Here is a 20,685-nt window from a genome sequence, read left to right on the forward strand (position 1 = left end):
CTGAGCACGGGCTTGCGCTTTTGGATTTCTTTTTTTGTGTGTGCTGAAAGGCTGATGTTGCCACTATTGGCAGAATCTGTCTGGAGGGCACCGCTTGCATGCCAGTAATTAGAAAACTAACTCATTAGTTCGATAGAAAGCCCAAAAGCAGAGAGGATGGGAGAAGGGGAGAGGAGAGGGGAGAAGCTGAGTCAGTGGTTTCTGGAAAGCCCTGGCTGGGGAGGTTCAGCCGCAGAGGTCTGGAGGAGCGTCCCCTCCCTGGTGTGCAGTGATTTGGAAGGGCACCAGGGACTCTAGAGTTCCTGGAGGAGCTGAAATGCTCTTTTATGGGGGTTTTGCACGCTCTGTGTGTCGCAGATACGTGGTGATAGGTCCAGACTTTCTGTCCTGCTGGGGCTGGTGTGGGGTGCTGCTTGTCTCCCTTCAGCCTTGCCCAGACGCTCATCCCCAGGGTTTTGTGGCAGATTTGGGGAGGTTGATGCGGTTCCTTCCTTTGAGCCGAAGGGAATTGCCAAGTCTGGAGGAGTGGGGTGACTGGGAAGGAGCTGGGCAAGTTCAGTGGGACTCGATCGTGCCGGAGGGAGGGAGGTCTCAGGGCAAATGTTTGATGCACTGCAGGTGATGTTGTCTTTAAAATGTGAGAGGGGCAGTTTTCTGTCCTGCTTAAATGGAAGAAAAAAAAAAAAAGTCTTTCTGGCAACGGCTTTTGATTTAAAAAAAAAAAAGTTTGGGAAATATTTTTAAAGTTCAGCTTAAGTAAAGGTTATGCTGAAACGAGATCTGAATTTAAATCTTTGCTTCAAATACCCCGTGTCCATGTCATCCTGAAGTTTTGTTTTAGTGTACATTTCAGTGTGTTTTCAGGACTGAATCCTTCTCTATTTTAGTCCTTTAATGACTTGCATGAAAATGCTCTATCAGAGAAGGGGAAGGAAATGCAGTTATTAGTATTAAGTTTTATTTAAATAAGTGTGTACATACTTAGGTAGTGTCACCTTCCCCTAATCCCTTCCAAAAGGCTCAGTACTCGTAGAGAAGTTATTTTCTGTTTTGGAGCATGGGAGAAACTCAACATGTGACTTCTCTGATAATGTGTTTATCTGCAGCCTTTAATATCAAACACTTTTGGTAGAAAACGCACCCTTGCTTTCAGGTTCGAGCTTATCAGTTTCTTTCCAGCAAATGTGTTGAACGACTTCAATATATGGAAGATGAGTTCCACTCGGCGGCGGTACGGGCAAGCTGCGAGATGTCACATTTACAATCTCAACCACGAAGCCGCTCTGCGCCAGCAATCGATGGGGACTAGAATGCTTTAGGTCTTAATTAACGTACGACACATGGGCAGTCTTTGGTGCCTCGCCATGTTTTATTTATTTTAGGAGGGAAAAACCAGCAGAGTGTTTCTAACTTGGTATAAAAATAATGATAACTTGACTGTGGGGGGAAAAAAAAAAAATCCCTACATTCCTAGGTTAAAGAAAAAAAAAAATTCCTCCTGTTTTCTCCTTCTGTTCCTGCAGGGAAAGAAAAGGCAGGAAGAACATGAGATAGTTCATTATTCATAATCGCGATCTTGTCTTCTAATTCGTGGGTTTGGCATTTCTCATTAAAACTCTGAATATAGTCTTTGTGCTTTTGCTAACGTCATGAATCTGATTGTATTAATATGTTCTCAAGGCAGAACCTATAAAAGCAATTTTCTAGTCTACTCTAAAGTATTCATAAGAATACAGGCTTTTTTGTTTTAATGATGTGTTCATTAAGCAGAGAAGGTTTTATTGTTTTCAGGAGGGCTCCGTAGGTCAGAAGCACTCGCCGCTTCTGTGGGGAACTCATGGCATTTCAAATAGGGGTTGGGTTTTTTTTTTTTTGGAGACTGAAATAGTAAGAGTCGGGGATGACGCAGCCTCCGCCGAGGCTCTGAATGGGAATTGTGGCGGCGATCTCTGCAGCTGGCGCCCCGTGCCCGCGCGGCGGGCGATGTGGGGGGGATGAGTCCCTTCGGGAAAAAAAGTCCCTTCGGGTGGGAAACAGGGGGGTTTGTCGAGTTTCCTCGGGACCGTTATCCGACACGGTGCAAGTTACGGCTCGTGTTGGGGAGTAGAGGCAAGAGCATTGATCACGAGACACAATCGCAAGGAGTAGTGTGTTCCTTCTGTCCGAAAGTGGAAAATTGATTTTAAAGGCTTGAATTTTCTGCTTTTAGGAAACACAGCGTTTAGATCATAAGGGTAGGCAAACGCACACAGATTTCAAGGAAAATTGAGTTTAGCCTAAATAGTGTTGACAAATCCAGTGAGCTGTAGGGAAGACAAACAGATTTACGTGGAGAACGGGTAAGCAGGAGCGAAGGACTGCCACCTCTGCCTCAGTAATCCTGACCTTTAGTCCGCATGTAGGAAAGATGGGAGCTGTTATTGCCAGGTGCTCAGAAGTCTTTGGCTGGACATAAAAATAGTCAATGCGTTTAAAAGGCCTGTGATTCACGGAGCCTGCTGCGCTGTTTGCTTTACTGACTCATTGGGTTTGATCCTTTAGGATTAACTGTTTCGAGCTCTCCTGGAGCCTCGGAGGCTATAAAGTCGCATTAAATCATACTCAAGCTCATCTTTGGGGAGTTTTGGACATCTGGGGTATTTCGTAGAATCACAGAATGGTTTGGGTCGGAAGGGACCTTAAAGCCCATCCAGTTCCACCCCCTGCCATGGGCAGGGACACCTCCCACCAGCCCAGGTTGCTCAAAGCCTCATCCAGCCTGGCCTTGAACCCCTCCAGGGATGGGGCATCCACAGCTGCTCTGGGTAACCTGGGCAAGGGTCTCTAATTTACTCCCCCCACCCCCAAATTAATAGACAAAAGAAGACCCCCCAGCACCACTGGGCTTGTGTCTGGGTCCAGCGCTTGCCCAGACATCATTTCCCCGTGGATCCCGTGTAGTGCTGTTGGTCAGGCGTGTCTACATCCTGACGTTGGAGCAATCACTGGAGGTTTGGTTTCGTGGGCTAAGACTGAGCTGAGTTGTACAGTTCTGGTTTGGCTTCGTTTAAAGGTGGATATAATTTGTGCCACCGGAAAGCTGCTGCCCTTGGTGAAATGATGCGGCAGTCTGTGGAATTCCTCTGAATTTGCCACCTGCTGCTATTCCAGGAATAATCACTGGGCGTCTTTCGTAACGTACAGTAATTCCATTAGTAATGCTCAGGATATGATATCCATATGCACATGGTTACATTGCCTTTTTGATTGCCACTGTGCATCATATTCTCCAAGGTGGATTGCTTTTGGGGGCTCCTTTTGGGTTTTGACCAAATAGCTGCAAATACCTCGTTTTCATTACAACTCTCTGTTGTTTTTTTATTCTCTCTCTTCCCAGTTTCTCTAAATATCCAACATAGTAATGGGATTTTTGCTGGTATGGAAATTTTATTCTTGTACTTTTCCAGGACACATCCCATTTCCCACAGTCCTTGGGACACGTGATGGTTCCAGATTGCACCTCGCCCTATATGCTGCTAGGGCAGGTACCGTATAGATACAGGACTACTATGGGGTTGCCTGAGCTCAAGCAGTGCCGGAGGAATCCAAACCATTCCTCTGTCGCTCTGAAATACTGAAATCCCGGCAAATCTGAATCTAATTTAAAGCATCGCATGCGAGATGAGAAGTTTCTGAAGCGATCGTCCGTGAAACGAGATAGCCTCCGCAGGGCTGGCTTCGAGCTGTCAGCTCCCACTCGCGTGCGGGGAAACGGATGAAGGGTTTTTTTTCTGTGCAAGCGGCTGCAGCAGTTGCCATAGGGATGCTCCGTGGGCAGGAACGGGAAGGGGCTGACCACAGTACTGACCGTGGAGGAAAGCACCGGCTGTTCCCAAGGAGGGCTTAGGAACATGTTCTTTAGGTGGGTTTGAATGGTTGTCTATAGGTGAAAGCATGGTGTTCTTCCCAAAATTCTCAGTGACCCACGGCGAGGAATCCCGGCTCTGGTTCTGCGGGGGAGAGAAGAGAACGGGGAAAAGGCCACAGGAAGGAAAACAATAGGGAAGCGGAGGGAAGAGCTTGTGGGTTGAAAAATAGCTACACTTCCAGTAATGTGACCTTTTCCAGAAAATGTTTCCATCAAAAAAACCAAGTCTCCTCCTCCCCGGCACAAGCGGAGCGTAGGGAGGGAGAAGCATTCTGCTCTTGCCTGCGTGCTACTCTCCTGCTGCCTGCTTTGGGGGGGTCGGAGGTGATGGAGCCGGAGGCAGCCCCTGCACCCCGTGGGTGTGGGCTGGAGCTGCCCGCAGGGTGTTGGGCAGGAGGGATGGCGTGGTGGGGCAGTGGGTGGCCAGGGGGCTCGGTGGGCAAGTGGGGACCTTTGCTTTCCCAGCCTCAGAGGAGTGCCTGAGCTCCCAGCGCTTCTGGAGGAACGAGCTGTGGGGTACATGAAACCACGGTCCCTCTTCTCCAGAAACTTCGAGAAACTCAGCTCCACTAATTCTGTCTCTGTAACACCCTCCCTCCTCTTCTTTGTGTTTTTATTTTCAAACAAAAGCAATGTTTGGGGGGTTTTTTTTACTGCGCTTTTCCATTTCCTACACTTCTCTGCTTTTGAAGAAGTAAGGATGTTCTCCCTGAAACTGGTTTTGTGTAAACCAAGCAAAATTTCTGCATTCATCTCTTTAGTTCATGATTATTATGGGGTTTTTTCCATCTTCAGCTCCAGCAGCACTGGCCTGGCAGTGCTTTTTAAAACCCCTTTGCTCAGCATCCCCCTTTCCAAGGAGCTGCTCTCTAGGATGGGGTTGCCTTTCCCGTTGTCCCTGTCCCTGCACTGTGGCCTTGCCCTTGGCATTGGGGCAATGCATTTTGGTTTACATGGGACCACCTTACAAAACACCCCAGATTTTTCTGAATTACTCCACTTTTTAAAAAATGTTTCTGTGCCTCTGTGCTTCATTTAACTTCAGATTTTACCAGCATCAACGTCTTACTCATGTCTTAATTACTGTGAAAAATAAATAAATAGAATTTGGGAAAAACCCATTAAAACTCTGTTTTTCTGGGATTGATGCTACTGATGTCCTGACAGAGGCTGCATGTGGGCATTTGCGGGGTGTCGCTCTGGCTCTCTCTGGGGGCTGATGGCACTGAAGGGTGACACCGAACTGGCTTGTGTGCCCGGGGCTGCGTGCCACGTTCAGTGCAGGGTCCTCATTTAGTTCTAACAATTTGCAGTTGGTCTCAGGTGACCTCGGAGCACGCGCTGCTTGGAAGGACAGAGTCAACTTGTTCTTTGCTCCTGTCTCATGGCTTTGGGGAGGCGGCTGAGATCAGACCTAAGGTTTAATGGTCAGGCTTGAAGTTGAATTATGATTTTGTGTAAAATGAAAGTTCCTCTTCAAATACTGTTTCCACAGGCAACATAAAAGGCTTGCAATCCAGTTTAGTAAAACTTTTCCTTAATCTTTTGCAGTTCCTAAGGGTTTTCTGTGCTTTTCCCTTTTGAAAGGTTCGCTTTGCCAGCTAGTTCATTTGTAGGCAGGGAGATGTGAGCTTTTGTGTAGTAAAACTGCCTTTGTTTTTGCGCTGGAAGGATGTCTGTCCTGCTGGCGCTGGCCTTGTGGTGGCTTGTAGCGATGGCTTTGTGGAAGGGTGGTATCTCTACCCCTGTGAGATCTCCTAGCCTTCCCCAGGCATGGGCAGGACCCCACAGACTCCCAGCAGCCCCTGGGTAGCCCTTTCACAGGGGTGTTGTGGTTTTACCCAGCACAGCTGCTCGCTCACCCTCCCTCCCCTTCCCTGGGGGTGGGGGAAAGAATGAAAGGGGTGAAGGGAAAAGAGACTCGTGGGTTGTGATAAGAACAATTTAATAACTCAGCTACAATAATATTGGAAATAATAATAATTATGATGATAATAGTAATCTATACAAATGTTCAAATGAGTGATATATACAGTGGCACTGCTTACCACCCGATGACCAAGGCTCAGCCCGTTCCCAGCCAAGGATCCCAGAGCAGGGAGAGTCCTGAAACTGCAATCCCAGAATGGAGATAAGAGCCCGAGTGTCTGAGAGACTGAGACAATCCTGAGAGAGGGATGACCTGGAGGCAGACAACCCTGAGCAAGAGAGAGCCCTTCTGGACAGAGCCTCACCTCTCTCCTGGCCATGCCGTGCATGATATGGAACAGACCATCGGCCAGTTGGGGTCTCAGTCCTAACCCTGAGGTCCAATCCTGGGCTGGTCACTGGGGCTGTGCTCCCTCCCAGCTTCTCCTGCCCCTGCAGACACGGGCACAGCAGAGAAGCTGGAAAGTCCTTGACTGTCCTGGCAGCAGCTCTGCCCATCAGTGTGTGATCAGCTTCTCCTCAGCACAAACCCAAACAGCCTCACACTGGCTGCTGGGAAGAAAGTTGACTCTGTCCCAGCCCAAACCAGGACAGTGGGGAAGGTGTCTCAGCACACGTATGACTTATACAGCTTCAGTAGTGCTGCTGATGGTCTCTCCCAACCTCACACAAACACATCTTAAAATATTAAAAAAGAAAAAGCTAGATAAGATAAAAACCCCAACCAGCCAACCATGGGAAAAAAGACAACTATTTTCCAATTTGGTTGAAGCTCAGTGTTTTTGAAGGGTTAGCCTCTCTTATTCTGCAGATGATGTTCATTCAAAGGTATCAGAAGAGTTACTGAGTGACTGCCCTGCAGAGCGAGGCATTAAACATGGCAGATGTACGGAGTACATGTGAAACGCAGAGCTGTTGTCGGGTGGAATTTACATTTCTTTAGTCAGTCATGGGATGGCAGTAAATTCTTTTTTAGGAGAAACAAGCTGAGTTCAGTTATTGCAAAGGTATTTTTTGTAGATATCTGTTGCTGCCCTTTTTTACAACAAGCTTCTTGTCTTCTGGGAATTGCAAAGAACTGATCTTTACTACACAGATAACCAAGGTGATAGTTTTCCCTTTTTTCTTCTCTTAGCAAACATCTCTTACAATGAAGCTGAGTTACAGGTCCTGTTGGTACCCTTTACTGTTCTCTGCTTTAGTCTTAGCTGTGCTGCGGGTTTGTCCCACTTGGAACGACAGAGGCGAGTCTTCGCAGTCACCCTTTGGGCACCGGCTTCCTATCGCTGCCTGGGAGAGTGGCTGCAGTTGGGAAGTCCAGTCTGTCACTGAAGCACTTCACAATTTTTTCCTGCGTCCTTCATTACCTATTTACTTTTGGCTAAGCTCCTTTCCAAAACTGATTATAAAGGATACAGCACATAGCATCTTTCTGCATAAATTTTGTAAAGTGGAATCCTCTTGTTCCTGACTATAGGAGTCCGTCAGTTGATGGGAAGTTGATCCATTGTAAGTCAAGAGTGATCCTTTCTGTGAAGTCGTAGATTAATCTTTATCCTTTGTATTTCAAGTGATGCTGGAAGAGAGTTTTGAATATGCAGATGTGGAATGGTATCAAAAAGGGTCATGCGATGCGTTGATTTGCTTGCAGAAAACGCAGACATCTGCGGGAAGTGGTGGCTGGAGGGAAGCTTGACCTCTGAGTCCCTGTAGTGCTTTTTTACCGTTTAAAGAGCAGTGTGAGTTTAATGGTGGTGTTCTTGATTGGTTCCTCAAGGTCTTGGGTAATAACTAGATCCCTGTGTGAAGGAGGAATCCATTCATCTCTACTGTTGTCTTTTCCTATTGTAGTTGATGTGACCACAGCACTGCCCTTGCAAGTTGCACCGACTTCAGTCCCGATGGATCTGCGCTTAGACCACCAGTTTCCCATGCCCGTGACGGAGCCGACGCTGCGGGAGCAGCAGCTCCAGCAGGAACTCCTGGCGTTGAAGCAGAAACAGCAGATCCAGAGACAGATCCTCATTGCCGAGTTCCAGCGGCAGCACGAGCAGCTCTCCCGGCAGCACGAGGCCCAGCTGCACGAGCACATCAAAGTAAGTGATGGGCAACCTTGCGTTGGGTGGTGTGCGAAAGCATCCCTGCACCGGGAGAGGCACGTACTGATTTATTTTGGGGATGGAGATACTGTTCTGGTCTTGGTAACCCCTGTTTAAAGAAAGATCTTTTGTAAAAGGGTGCGAGCACCAGGATTTAAGAGGAGGATAAGGTGGAGGAGAGGAAGGTAAGGTGTTAGAGGGAAGGGATGCCATCCAGAGGGACCTGGACAGGCTTGAGACGTGGACCAATGCCAACCTTGTGGAGTTCAACAAGGCCAAGTACAAGGTCCTGCATGTGGGTCGGGGCAATTCCAAGCACAGATACAGGCTGGGAGGAGAATGGATTGAGAGCAGCTCTGAGAAGGACTTGAGGGTGTTGGTGGATGAGAAGCTCAACATGAGCTGGCAGTGTGCTGAGAGAATTGGGGTTGTTCAGCCGGGAGAAGAGAAGGCTCTGGGGAGACCTTCCAGCACCTTCCAGTGCTGAAAGGGGGCTACAGGAGAGATGGGGGGGCTCCTGATCAGAGAGTGTAGTGAAAGGATGAGGGGTAACGGTTATAAGCTGAAAGAGGGGAAATTTAGATTAGACATTAGGAAGAAATGTTTTCCTGTGCGGGTGGTGAGGCAGTGGCCCAGGGTGCCCGGAGAAGCTGGGGGTGGGTTCAAGGCCAGGCTGGATGAGGCTTTGGGCAACCTGGGCTAGTGGGAGGTGTCCCTGCCCATGGCACGGGGGTGGGACTGGGTGATCCTGAAGGTCCCTTCCAACCCAAACCATTCTGTGATTCTATGAGAGGAAGCAAGTTAAGCTGATGTCATGTTAAATGTTCTCTAACCCCTGGCATGTACTCAGAAGTCCTGTGCCCCACTGCCCAGAGGTGGCTTGCTTGCCCTGGATTTGGGAAATTTCAGTGAAGTTTCACCCAACAGGAGTGCTTTTAGGTTGCCTGTTACTGACACCACATCCGGTAGTAGAATAGCGTGTAAACTGCTCAGTGGACATACACCCACACGTAAGGTGCAAAGCAAACCTTTGGACCTTGGTGTCTCTGCAGGAGCAGGAAACGCAGATGCAGTGGGTGCAGGTAGCTCTACACAGCAGGAGATTTTTTTTCGGCATTGCATGGTGCAAGTTAGACACCAGGCGGGTGCTTTGCGCTGCGCTGTCGCATGGGACAGAGGGGAAACGTAGCACATGGGATAAGTAGGAAGTAGAGTTTAGAAGATGGCTGTTGCGTAGTGAAAATGTTAGACATTATATAAATATTTCACAGTGATGGACTATTGCTATGGCGACAGAAGCTTTCGGAATTGCTAATAGGCTCTCTTTTCAAAGGGGGATTAGCGCCGCACATGGTAAATAGCGTTAATGTAATATTAAAAAGCAACCTCAATTCAACCTTATATAACTTTCGTTTTAATACAAAATACATGTCAGAGTGGGGAAGATAGGATTAAAATTTAATGGTGTGTTATTTACAGACTTTTCCAACACAGATAAGAGCCTGGGTTTGTAGGAACAGTTGCTGTTTGGAGACTGATTAACAGCAAATTCCTGGGTCCTTAGTGGGTCCTCTGATGCGCTCTCTTTGGGACAAAGGTGTGGGGAGGTGCTTGCCTGTAAATACGTTTATATATTCAGTCATATGTATATGTAAGTATATACGTGTGTAGTTGGATATGTATACGCGTGTGCCTGTGCGTACGCATTAGTGCTGGAATAGCACACGAAGAGTTACAGCCTCTGTGGTTCACACAGTACATTCAAGGGGAAAGGAATGGGGAATTTCTGTGACAATATTTCCATTATTTCCTTGTGATTGCATGTGCCTTTAGACATTTGTCTATTAAAAATAAGAAAATGTTGTTCAGATTTAATGGACAAGCTCCAAGCGCTGATGGTAGAAGCATATTTGCTCTCATTTATGTTCAAGCTCTGACTGATTCTGTAAAAGCTTGTGTTAGAAGGAAGGCGAAATCTAATTTTGAGAAGCCAGTTAGCACCATTAGATAATGAAGTTTTTCCTCTAATGTCTGAACTTGGCTAGATAAAAATCTGAAAATAGGAATGATATAGTCCAGTGTGAAAAAGGATGACCTGCAAGGTGGCCTCCCATAGTAGTAAGTGTGTCATCATGCCCAGAATTGCTTTAAAAATAAAACAGCATGTTATTGAAATAAAGCCCGTGATGTCTCACAAATAAAATAAACCCAAAACTGTGCACTAATGTGTCATTATGGTGCGCTGTTTGGGGGCAGCATCTTTCGTATGATTGTGCTCGTAAATCAGCCCACACTCAGATGATTCTTAGTTTAAACCAACTTCCAGAACCTGGCAGCTGTGTTAAGTGCCATGATTGTAGGTGCAGGGAAGCTATTATTTTGTCCAGAGAACTAAAATTTATAACCTCATATTTGGACTTTGAACTTTGAGCTGTTCAGCTCCTTTATGGCTCATGAAAAAAGCCAAGGCGGGGGGGGGGGGATATTAAAGCCAATAAAAAACTTTTGTCCTGTGTCAGTGAAGCACTAGGGTTTGAACTGTGAAATTTGGTATAGAAATAGTCCGAAAGGAAGATGCAGAGCTTTTTGGGAGGAATTTGGGCGTTTTTTTAGAATTCCACACCACGCTGCTCCAAGCAGTGGGGATGTGGTCTGTCACCTTTTCTGGTTACTCAAACACTGACCCTTTAGACTAAATCTGTGAAGAAAATGAGGAAATTCTTGATGTCTTCTTTGGAAGCTCAGAATGAGCTTCATTTGATGATGGGCTTCTGGCATCACTGATGAGATTAAGAATTTTGTTAGTCTCTTGCCTCCAAAGCGAGCAGTTCAATATGCAGAAATCGTTCAGACCAAGCGATGTAGTTGTGAGATTCTTCAGCTGAAAGTGTTTTGTAGCCTGAGTTGTGGTATTGGAATGAATGCTTCCATCACTTCTACAAACATATATTCCCAAGTTTCTTCTTCAGGTGGAGAAGTCATCTCACTTTGGTTAAGAAAAGGCTTGGAGAACCTAAACCTGCCCAGATTCTGACTGACGACTAGAGTGATCTTGCAGCGTGCCTTACTGCTGCGCCAGGTTTGGTGCTTGGATATCTTCAATGTCTTCCCTGACACTGAGAGTCTGGTTTTGGTTTTGGGTTTGTTTTTTGGTTTTGTGTTTTTTTTTTTTTTGGATTCAGAAAACAATCTCAGCAGCTATTGTGAGGTGACTGTGCATCCTACAAACTTACTTCCTTTCCATAAATTCGGGTCTCCTGAAGTTTTGTTAGAATTTCAAGCCATCAGTACAACCTCAAAAAGTAATGAAACAAACCAAAAAATGTAAAATGCAAACATCAAAGCTCTAAACTTACTCTGATGTCAAACAAAATGGCAGTTCTTTGACTTTCTTCCTTGCACTGGTTTCCTTGGAGGTGATCAGTGCCTTCCTTAATCATATTATTAAATCCTGCAATTGCTTTGTAAATTATTTCCGTGAAGGGGGAGGAGGATTTCTGCATCTTACTGTGTTTTGTGTATCTGCCACTATCTAGAAGCAATTGCTTTGGCTTTTACAGCCTAGCACCCACCATTTTAATGGACAAGTGCAGAGCATTTATTTGTTCATCTGTTTGTGTACTCGAGCAGCAATTTCTGTGCTTTACCCATTCTCGTTTCATTCTGTTTCTAAAGCCTTTTGCTTCCAGTTCCTGGATTGTAAGTGTATTTTGGCTATAGCAGGCCAATATGCAGAGCAAACATTGTGTTGGATCCCTCTTTCGTCAAGACATTCCGGTTTAAGTACCTTTGCACTCTTCCACTTACAGATGTTGAATCGTTTTGTCAACAGGAATTTGGTGGCTGGGCACCTGCTGCTGGAAGTCAAAACTAGTTTTGATGCAATTTCTTAGGCAGTTCTTCTGTATTTTGGACAGACACGTACAGCCGGCGTTGCGAAGTTACAGCAAGCAGCACTGTGAAGATTCTAAACAGCTTACTCATTTTAAATGTTAAACCCTTAGATAGTACAGGAAGAATCATTTTTTGTGTTTGTTTTATTTCTTTTATTACTATAGAGTTGATGTGAATTACAAGTGGGGGAATATCTCTCCCTCGTGCTCCTCAAACTAAGCCCTACTGTAAGAAACATCCTGAGTTCTTCTTCGGTAAATGAAATTTGGCTTGAAAAATCCTGGCATATCTTTCTTATTTTTCTATTCAAGTTGATAACTCTCTCCCATTGAAATCTGAAGTTTGGGTATTTTCGAGAACTTATTTCTCTTCCAGTATCTCAGTTTTAATCGTCTGACCCTAGTGCAAGAGGAGAAGACGACAGGATGGTCACAGTCCTTCTGGCTGCACCTGCGATTCCTTCCCTTGTCCCCCCGGCCAGTACTCCTTGCTTTTGTAGACATTGTATTTTGCAAGAAGTGACATAAAAGTGGCAAATTCCTGGATTTGGAGAGCTGGGCTCCGAGTGAAAGAAATTTGTGGAAGGGACGTATAATGGACACAGAGACGCATGGAGGGAGTGGGATCGTTGCACGTGGGGAGTAAGGAGAAAACCCTGACGTGTTTAGGGAAAGTAAGCCGAGCCTTATGAAGATTTCACACCATATGGAAATAGAAAAAACTGTCTTTCACAACTACAGCTCAGCTTTGCCGATTGCTGAGGCTTGACATCCGAAAGCGGCGTGGGGAAGGAAGCTGGGGAGCAGCGGTGGCTGCTGCAGGCTGGCCGGAGGTGGAGGCGACGGTTCTTTGCTCCTGTAGCCACTTACCTTCAGTGAAATGGATTTTCCACTCAGGCGTGCCTCGCCAGATGTGTAACAAAATTTATAGCCTTCAAATCTGCCTTCCTAAACAAAAACAAGGATGGAATAAGGAGCCTGGCGCCCAGGGCCGTTGCCGGTGAGACGGTGGAAAGCCTCTCGGCAGGTCCCAGTGTGAGCTTTGCTTGACCTTTGATTGCGAAGGAATCGGCAGTGAATTTTTTCCTTTGTGAGTCACTCATTCCCGGCCAAGATCAGCTGGAAGTTACCAAAAGCTTTTCCATTTGCCTTCTGGTCAAGGGTCGGAGCAAGATGATTGAAGAGGGGCAGGATCCGTGCTTTGGCAGGGCGAGAGGCACCTTGGGCGGCATGAGCTCAGCAGAGAGACGAAGGACGTGGTGGGTAAATGCAGTTTAATCTCTTCCGTCTCTTCACTGCCCGGGCTTGGAGCAGGGCTCTTCCCAGCTCTGGCTGTTTTATAGCTAAAGCCGGAAAGTTATTCAGGATGCTGACGCACATCAGTGTTGGCACACGACAGCAGGCACCCGAAGAGTTCTGATGCTGATGGGATAGCAGCACAGGCGAGCAGCTGAGCATCACAGCTCCTCCTGGACCTAAAATCCTGACCCGGAGGCATGCAAAGATGTGAATTCTATCACACAATGCCTGGTTTTCCCGTCATCTGAGAAAGGAGTGTGTGCGTCGGTAGCAGGGGAAGTGCCGGTCTGTATGTGCAACATATACAGGATGGTGGGAGATGTCACGGGTTGGCATAGGAGCAGCAACAGCGAAAGGAGCTTTGTGGTGATGTTTGCTGAGAGGTGATTGTGAAATTGTTATCTTTTTATCAACACAGCGATTTCCTACCTTTGACAGTACGCTATGCTGCTTAATGGCTCGATGCCAATAAATAAAAATAGGCGGAATGTTTTCAGACGTTGGCTTCATGTATATATATATATAGCAACATTCAGATAAAGCCTGAGGAGGTGGGTTTGTTAGGTTTTGCTGGTTTCAGGTGACATTTTTTTCATTAGCATAGCTTCCAAGCCCTGATTGAGAGGTGGTAACGCATCCAAGGTGTTAGCCCCTTGTTTGGAGATATGGGGTGAAACTCTCTAGCTGTTCCTTATTTTTGTTTTGGAGGGAAGAAGTCTTTCAGGAAATCTTCCCAACAGATTTTGCAATGCCGTAAAGAAGTATAATTTTTTTTTCCCCAAGATGTCTGTCTTTAATATGTATCATGTTGATGCTCTAGTGGGAAACAGCTCTTTGCTTTCATTGGAGACGCCTGCCCTTGGAATGGCAGGTTTGCTTGCAGGATAGCTCATCGGGCATCAATCACATAGTCTATTGGTGGGGCTTCTTTCAGTGGAGCCCTGATAGTGTCTAGAGCCTCTTTTTGGTGGCCTCTCTGTCAATTCCTGCTTCACAGGAAAAGGCGCTTGTTTCAAACCTGCTGATGGGTTGGTGTCACCAGCTTCTCCTTTGCAGCTATGCTGGGTGGCACCTTCTCCATGCCCTGGGGCTGGGGATGCTGAAGATGGCACCTTGGTTCCTGCCAAGCACATCACTTCCCCCTGTGTCCTGCTCCTCACGTTGGACCCTGGCAGGACAGATCTCCATTTTACCCCCCCCGTGCCGTGACTCCTGTTTCTGAGCGTGTCTTGCTCCATCCTTCCTGCCAGCAGCAGCCGGCACGGAGGGACTCCCTCTGCTCCGTTCTGTGCCTCTCTTCTGCAGCCTGCATCGCCTTCAAAAGAAACTTAAAAAGCCTGGAGATACCAGGTGTCCGCTTCTGTCTGTATTCTGACATGATAGGATTATTCATCTTAGAGAACTGCAGCTGCGTACAGTCAGTGGTAAAAAAAAAAAATACAGACTGAACATTTTGTGCCTTGTTACTACTTGAATGCATTGTACCGTGCTCTCTTGCTGTTTCGAAACGGTTTCCTGTTCTTTTTCGGTGACCTTGCTTCATTTTCTTGGTACACGGAGCTGACTCCAAGACTTAGACCTGAATCCTTGCAAAACTTCACTTCTGATGGAAGTCACCCTGGGGAAAGCTTTTGCAGGATGAGAGCATTTGCTCTCTTTGAAGGGTGGCAGTGACTTTCCTTATGCTCAAAGTCTCAAGATCTTTTCTAAGAACAGTGAGGACACACCGAGGGGGTGGGTATGTCAATAAATTCCTAGAGGAGCCTGGTCACCTTGTAAGCCCCATCTCTCTGTTGAACAAGAAGTCAGGCATCAGGCTGGGTTAGTGTGGGCATCTTCCTACCTAGTGTTGGTGGGTTCTGGACTGAAGGTTGTCTGCACCGGTCCTTACAGACCTACTTTAAAACTGGTAAAAGAAACACGTTTCCTTTTGGCTCGTTCTGAGATGGGCCACAGTTTGTTGGCTGGAAGGAGCAGAATGAGAACTCCAGATTTATTTTTTTTTCCAGCTTCTGAGATGCATAAACCAGCATTTGAGATGTAGAAAAGGTCAGTCGGAAGTGAAGGCGCAGATCTCATTGCAGTCAGTGGGCGCGGTGGCTTTCACCCCATGAAACCTGGTACGGGTGTCCATGGAGTCTGCCTGCTCCTCCTCGCAGCAGGACTCAGTCGCTTTACCTTGGGGTTCGCAGCTTTCCAGCAGAATATGGAGAACTTCAGATCCAGCAGCGGTGGGAGATGAAACGCCTGTTGCCCCCCCAGCTTGGCCGCTCCGCGTTCCTTTGGTGGAGCCGAGGAAGAGCCACTCACCCCGTGCGCTTTCTTGTTACTTAATCTCTTGAAGTTGGACTTAAATGGGGCTGACTTTGGGGTATGCTGAACCCTGAATGTCTGGCAGAAATGGCAGAGTTCACTGGCTGACAAAGAAATACAGGATCTTTTTTTGGTAGCAGATACTCACTGTTTCTGTGGAGTCCAAACAGCTTTTGAAGTTTGAAATTTCTGTTCTTTCATCCTTTGTAGCATGAATTTGTCTCCCAGTAAAACGTATGTGGGGCACCATTATTTTTTTTTAAAGCTAGTCACTTTATGGTGTCTATTCAGTTTGGAATTTCAAAATAAACAGCAGAAGAAGGAACATACAAGTATATATACAACTTGTATACAAGTTGAAGTTATTCACAACACGAACAACATTGCTGATTAATCTCTGTCTTTCGGTTTCCTGTTTAACTGGTGGCGGTGTGTAAAAATGGTAAATATTTGATATTGCTGGTGTGTTACCCTTGAAAAAGATGCTGCTTCTGTGCTCACACAAGCATCAGATGATGTTGAACATTCCTTTCCTCTGGGCACCGCCGGTGCTGGGGCTGTCCCTGCCTCGTGTCGGACGACCAGCAGCACTTTGCCAGCCCACTTCACCGCCATGTCCGCCCTCCGTCAACCTGAAACGGTGCAGGAACGGCGGCTGATGCCGTGTGTCAGCAGCCGTGCTGCCAGCAGGGATATTCCATCCTCTCTGCCTTTTTTTTCTCTCTTTTTTTTTCCTCATTTGTTTTTGAAGCCCAGCAGGAGCACTCTGCCAGCTCTCTGGTTCGGTCGCTCTTCCTTCGCATAGTTGGTTGGGAAGCATCAATGGATGCTCCTCCTTTTCTTTATTCATAGTTTCTTCTTTGAAATGACCAAAAAGTGGTGGCTCCTCTAGCTGCTCCCATTACAAGATTTCTGTGTCCTACATCTCTGCTCCAGATCCTGATTGTAGCATAACATCTCCATTCTAACTCCTGCGCTCACTGCACCCCAAAACAGTTCACAGAGGATATAACTGCCCCTCTGAGGACTGAGGAATGATCACTTATGGCATGATAAAAATCTCATTTAGCATTAAACATCTGGGGCTTCTTCCTTTACAGGACAGTTTATGTGGTTCTTTGATTTACAGAGATGCCTTATTGCCATCCGTGGTGGAACGGATGCTCCCTGCTCCTGGTGCAAGGTGCGCGGATTCGTCCTCCCCTTCGATAAAAAGCACAGCAGAGGCGAATGCAAAGGAATTTTCTCCACCTTTAGAGGGAAAAATGGGAGAAGAAATGACATGCTGGATACGACAAATGGAGCTCGCTGCTTTCTAGAAAGGTTCTCAATACTCTGCTTCTGGAGGAAGTGTATAAAATCTCAACGGGAGCGTTAGGGAGCAAAAGACACATCCAAGTGCACTCCTAGCACCAGTCCTTTGCAGATATTCAGGGTTTAGAGGGCTGAAGTGGCTGTGCAAGCTTTCAGCCTTTGGGGAGAGGTGAGCAGGGCTGGCATGAGAAGGAAACCGGGATACACAAAGGTATATATCCATCTATAAGCTGGCAAACTAATAACGTGGGATTTTTCACCTAGAGCTGGCTATCAGGGAACAAACCCATTGTTCTCTTTCCTGGAGACATTTCAGCCTCATAAACTTGAGCCCCAGACGTTCTCAGTAGGATATGTCTAACCAAGAGCAGTCTCTTGCCCAGGAAGCTGTTGGCTGGGAAGGATCCTGTCCCTGCATAGCAACGAGATGCTGGCCACGGGAGCTTCTGGCACAGGACCGCCTGCTGTCAGCCTGCCTGATAGCTGGGAGGGGGCACACCGAATATACGTTCAGCTGCTGATGTGTCCAAGAAATGAGATGACAGACGTTTGTTCTTCTGAGCTCTGCTTTCAGATTCTTATGTCTTGGCTTTTGCTGAAAACCACAATATTTTATTATTTTTTTTCCCCCCTCCCTGCATCTCCCAGTCCAACTGATTAATTCTGACCAGCCTCTGGTGTTCCAGGAGATATCTGATACATGCTGTGACAGAGCCAGGAGAGTGAATCCTGAAACCGGAGCCACCATCTGAGACTTCAGTAAACAGGATGGGGGAGAACATGAAGCAGAGAGTCTGGCCAAAGGCATGGCCAGCGCTGAGATCGCCCTACAATAACCCACTACAACAGCTCTCCCAGAAATCTGTCGACATCCGTGCTTTACTTCCACCCGTGTACTCGTGATTTTTCAGTGAGTGGTTTTGATGCATATGTGTCCTGGGGAGTTCTTTCTTGATCATCACCTCCAATTTTCCTTTATTTTTATGGAATCTGAGCTCCGGATCCCTTTAAATACCTGATTTAACCCCCTAAAACAGTAGAATTTTGCCAAAGCAGGCGGCAGGTGATTTGCCTCGCAAACGCTTTTTGCACCAGAAGCCCAACCTGGCTGCCTGTGAGGTGAGAGGACAATCACAAGAAGCTTCTGAAAGTGCTTTCAGGGTCATGCTGTAACTCAGCCTTTAAGAGTACATTTCAGAGGATGCTGAGATCATCTGCTTGGTTTTTTGGGGTTTTTTGTGGTCCCGTCTAGGACTATGTTGTTGTTTTTGAAGCTGGTAGTTTACTTATCATGGCATCACAGAATGGTTTGGGTTGGAAAGGACCTTAGAGATCATCCTGTCCCACCCCGTGCCATGGGCAGGGACCCCTCCCACCAGCCCAGGTTGCTCAAAGCCTCATCCAGCCTGGCCTTGAACACCTCCTTCTTTGAAGCTATCGCCTCCACCAGAGGAGGATCCATCCACCTCTTGTCCAGGGGTGGCAGGTGAAGGAGCTGTACAAAGTCTCTGAGCTTGCCTGGAAGAAGTCCTGAGACTACAGTCTTCTTAGGAGAGGCTGGACTGTGCCAGCATGACCTTGATGTGAGTTGGAAACCACGTGTACGTGCAAGGAAGAATGCTGACCCGTATGCGGAGGTTCAGGCTGCCTTTTCATCTGTGTTTCTTCTTAACCTAGCTGCCTTGTGCTGGGAGGACGTAGGGATCGCCTGCAAGTACAAAGAGCAGCAGAAGTGCTCGGGGTGACTTCCCACCGTGCTGGAGCACCTTCAGTAGGTGATCTCAGGCATAGATTGAGACACAAGTTAGGAGTTGGCCACGGCAGTAAGCTACTTTGGATCCCAGGAAACATTTATCAGCATTAAGTATGCCAACTGTGTGGGTACAGATGGTTTTACGCTGCCTTCCGCTAATTGTGCAGTAAGCTATTCAAAATGTAGATTATAAAAACCTAGGAGCCATAGTCTGAGCTTCAAAACCTCTCCTGCTTTGCAGATTTTAATCAGTTTTACTGTGGCGTGTGAAGTCAAGGACAGAAGCACCTTGAAAATGATGGTTTTAGAGGAAGGAAGAAGCAGAGGAACGTGGGCAGAGAGCGGTGCCTGTCTTTGGGGGAAGAATAAGGTAGTGTCTGCAAGGTACCGGAATGCAAGAACAGCTCGCATTCTTGATGCTCATCTAGCAAATTGAGGAGTGGTTATGCAAGTCTCAATGCAGCGTATGTCCATGAAATACATCCTCGTTCTCTCTGGTAAATGGGATCTTTACTGTGAGCACCGTGCGCTTCCCAGGCTGGCTGCTGGGTTGAGATTGCTGGAAGATTTTGGAGCAAAACCTTCCCGCTTCTGTTGTAACGACTAAAGGAAACTGTTTTAGCTCCGCTTTGCTTAAAAAGAGGTTTCGTTGTGCAGTGGAAGTTGACAGTGTGCTTACTGATAAGGTGTCAGTCCCCGTTCTAGGTAGACACGCTCAAGAACTAAAGACAATTGGGGAAGGCAATGGCAAAATGCACTGCACTGCCCAGTCCTCACGGCTAGCTGATCGTTGAGAAATACCTGGAAATGCTCTACATTCTCCTTCTTACATTTATTAATATTAATATATGCTAAAGGAGCACCAGCAACACTAACTACAGGTACAGTTGAACACTTGTGCACTTTTCATAAATAGTGGAAGCAGTGACATTAAACATATGCAGGAGTAGTTATAAATATTTACAAATATTTAATTTGGCAAGAGCACCTAATTCAGAGACCCCTCGCTGCGCTCCCTAATTCAGTGTACACGTTTGTCACACGGGGTGCTCCTCAGGTTGAGAGTGGAATTAGGCTGAACGCACGGGATTTCCCTTGGTGTATCATTTTGTATTTCTCAAATATTTAAATTTCATCACAGTTGGGGAAGAAAAACGCACCACTCCAGCTACGCACGATTAACACACGGGCGTTGCGGAGTCAGTGTTGATTCATTTGCCAGCAAAAGAGATGTGATGTATTATGTGAGCACAGTCTCACTCGGTAATTAATAACCCTTTATCAGAGCCGCCTAAGCGTCTCTTGGTACACCGTGAAGAGATGCTTCTGAATCCCCCAGCTCGGGCACTTTCAAAAGACCCAAGCGTGGGCGATTGCATCCTGCTCAAATGCAGCTTGGAAATATTTTTCCTTTAGACATCAGCAGGCTTTTTTTTTTTTTTCCACAGAGATAGTCAAGGGAAGGTGAGATGCCAGACCAAGCCCACCCCGTGTGGCTATTACCTTGGCAGAAGTTTAGTGCACGGCGCGGGAGGGGGGTAGGACACCGCTGCGGTTGACCACACACAGGTCTGAATGCTCGCTACCTGTTAAAATTTACCTCGATTGCTTTAACTGAAGCAGAAGCTCGTATTTTTCTGAAGTTTCGGTTTATTTTGTGCACAGGACAGCTTTTTGTATGTTATTGCATTTCCTGCATCTCTTGTCAGGCGGTGAGCGGTGGGTTCTCTTGCTGCTTGCGGGTCTTTTTTTCACAAAGCATCAGCAGCAAAACCCATTTTTCAGTAAGAAAATTAAACTGTAAACCCCCCAAAATATAAAATCGGGGCACAGTCTAGCATTAAAGCGAGTTTTAAAGCTGGTGGTTTTAAGCACAGAAGTGCTTTTTTAGACAGAAATCTGTGATTTGGTGTGACAGCTACATTCCCTCTGGCTATGGTATAACAAGATGGGTGACAGTAAGGATGAGCAAAGCAAGCCTCACCCTGGCTCAGCATCCCAAATCCTTGGTCCTCGGAGCGGTTGGGAAACCTGGTTTGTGCGGCAGGATGGCCCGAGCTGGTGAAGGCGCTGCATTGCCAGCGTCCTGCGTTTTGCTGAGCCTGCGCCATGTATTTCCTCTCAGACACTGTCTGGGTGGTTGTTTTCAGCCCTAAAGCACAGAGAAATATTCCTGCT

The 20,685-nt window shown here is 46.8% G+C and overlaps 1 protein-coding gene across 1 annotated transcript in view; it reads left to right on the plus strand.

Annotated features, from left to right (window-relative positions):
• The window catches only part of HDAC4 (histone deacetylase 4), a gene marked incomplete at its 3' end in the record, with an annotated part of 179,911 nt that overhangs the window by 103,142 nt on the left and 56,084 nt on the right, over positions 1-20,685 (plus strand). The window contains exon 3 of the mRNA XM_010077006.1: positions 7,688-7,932. Within this exon, the coding sequence (XP_010075308.1) occupies positions 7,688-7,932 (245 nt within the window). The remainder of the gene's footprint in view (positions 1-7,687; positions 7,933-20,685) is intronic.

This window comes from Pterocles gutturalis, unplaced genomic scaffold (assembly GCF_000699245.1).
Source record: "Pterocles gutturalis isolate BGI_N339 unplaced genomic scaffold, ASM69924v1 scaffold13278, whole genome shotgun sequence".
Classification (NCBI taxonomy): Eukaryota; Metazoa; Chordata; class Aves; order Pterocliformes; family Pteroclidae; genus Pterocles; species Pterocles gutturalis.